A 2,013-nucleotide genomic window follows, 5' to 3' on the forward strand; every position below is an offset into this window, starting at 1 on the left:
TTTATCGTTCCCCGGTGTGCGTCTCACACCATGAAGGATGGGGTGGGGATTGAACCTGCACCGACAGAGAAACCAAAAAGAAGAAATTATGTAGAAATGTCTAAAAAATATACAGTAATCAGAAAAAGGCATAGGCAAATGGCAAAATAAAAAAAAAAAAAAGACAAAACCTGATAATCCTACCTTCTGTTTTCTTTTTTTATTTTTTTAGTACAAAATACTTTCATGTTGGGGGGAAAAACACTACAAAAATTAGTTTACGTATTTTGAAATAGATTCATTTATTTTGTCCCCAGCAAACACCCAATATTTCCGTGCATAAGTGTAAGCCTTTCTATTAGTAATTTATTCATGGTCATTAGTTCCGCAGGTGTTCTTCAGGTTTACAGGTGTTCATCTGTGACACCGTAATGCAAGTGAACTCAGGCACTCGACTCCAAGCTATCACCTACGACGGGTGAACTTTTTCTTCTCATTTCTATTTCAAAAGCACACTTTTTTGTTAATTATGTGTCTCTATTTTTGTTAATTATCTATGACGTGAATTTCCGCAAATGGGACTCATCAGCCTTCCAAAATGCGTGAACTACTACTTTCGAAACTCCGACTGCAAAAAATAAAATAAAATCATTGATGTAGTGTAATAGCCGTGAGACTTAAAAATCTACATTGGGAGTTAAATAACCACAAATTTTCAACGTAACGTATAAAGTGTCACTCACATGTTACAAGTAACCTTGTTTCAAAGACAACTGGAAATTTTACGATCATAGCGTAAGTTCCTGTGAAGTCAGTAAAAGAATAAGATACAAATTATAGAAAATGCTATAAGAAAAAACAAGAGAATCACAATAATAAAAATAATAATAAACAGACAAGAGAATAAGCTATAGATTAAAGAAAAATGCTATCAGCAATAATAACAGACAAGTGGATTCAGCTGATGAGAAAAGTTGGAGTTTATTTCCCATGGAAGAAAGTACGCCTACTTGCTCTGATTTTCGTCAGCTACTTAGTGGCCAGTCTTATTTCCACAGAAGACCTTGGTGAGTAAATGAAAAACATAGATTATTAGAGTTATGGACAAACTAAAAAGTGGCAAGGAACAATATCATAATTTTTAGATTTAGCAGCATTATGCGTGTATCTGTATAATCTCTGCTAGCAAGAGCAAAGCCGTTTCTCTTAATTCTTAGTTTGTCCATAATTCAAATGACGTATACTTCTGATAATTATGTGTATAGCAAATTACTATCTAGAACTATTTGCAAAAAAGCCGAAACATTTTTTTTTTCACGTAATGTTAATTTGTTCAATGCAGAATCCCCCCCCCCCTCATTGTCTGCCTGTCTCTATTTCTCTCGCTCTCTCTCTGTCTTTCTTAAGAGACAGAGAGGCAGAAAGAGAAAGGTCTCTGCTCTTACCAGATATCAGTATCATCATTGGGATTACTATAGGTCATCATCGCTACTTTGTTCTTGGCCTAATGTTCCTCTGATGTTACTGTTATCATCATCCTCACTACCATTTCTATCACTAATATATTCCTATCATCCGTCTTCTACTTTTCATTAGCATTACACTGATAAATTTTAACACTCCCCCTCCCTCAATCTGTCCACATGGAACACCCTAGGGTGATCAGTGGAACAACGGGGAGTTTTGAAGTGGACTCAGTGAGTAGCACTGGCACTTGGTATCATCTCTTTGACCCACATCATTGGACCTGGTATAGCAATGCGGATAATATGGCTAAGGAGATCGACTACATCCTCATTAGCACTTGCTGGAGGATCCTCCAGTTCCACAGAACTCGGCGCTCCGATATACCCTGCAGATCTGGAGGATCCTCCAGCAAGTGCTAATGAGGATGTAGTCGATCTCCTTAGCCATATTATCCGCATTGCTATACCAGGTCCAATGATGTGGGTCAAAGAGATGATACCAAGTGCCAGAAATCCTCAATTTCTGGGACCTAGCAAAGTCCTGGAATTGGAGGCTATTCTCACTGCC

The 2,013-nt window shown here is 37.5% G+C and overlaps 1 protein-coding gene across 2 annotated transcripts in view; it reads left to right on the forward strand.

Annotated features, from left to right (window-relative positions):
• Positions 1-430: 430 nt before the first annotated feature.
• LOC119572413 (carbohydrate sulfotransferase 3-like) overlaps positions 431-2,013 on the forward strand; it is a 5,571-nt gene continuing 3,988 nt past the window's right edge. Inside the window, exon 1 of one of the 2 annotated variants that reach the window (XM_037919528.1) lies at positions 431-1,050. In XM_037919528.1, coding sequence (XP_037775456.1) covers positions 905-1,050 — 146 coding nt within the window. In that variant the 5' untranslated portion in view covers positions 431-904. The remainder of the gene's footprint in view (positions 1,051-2,013) is intronic. The other variant, XM_037919527.1, reaches the window with a different exon arrangement.

The sequence above is a fragment of the Penaeus monodon genome, chromosome 4, assembly GCF_015228065.2.
Source record: "Penaeus monodon isolate SGIC_2016 chromosome 4, NSTDA_Pmon_1, whole genome shotgun sequence".
NCBI lineage: Eukaryota > Metazoa > Arthropoda > Malacostraca > Decapoda > Penaeidae > Penaeus > Penaeus monodon.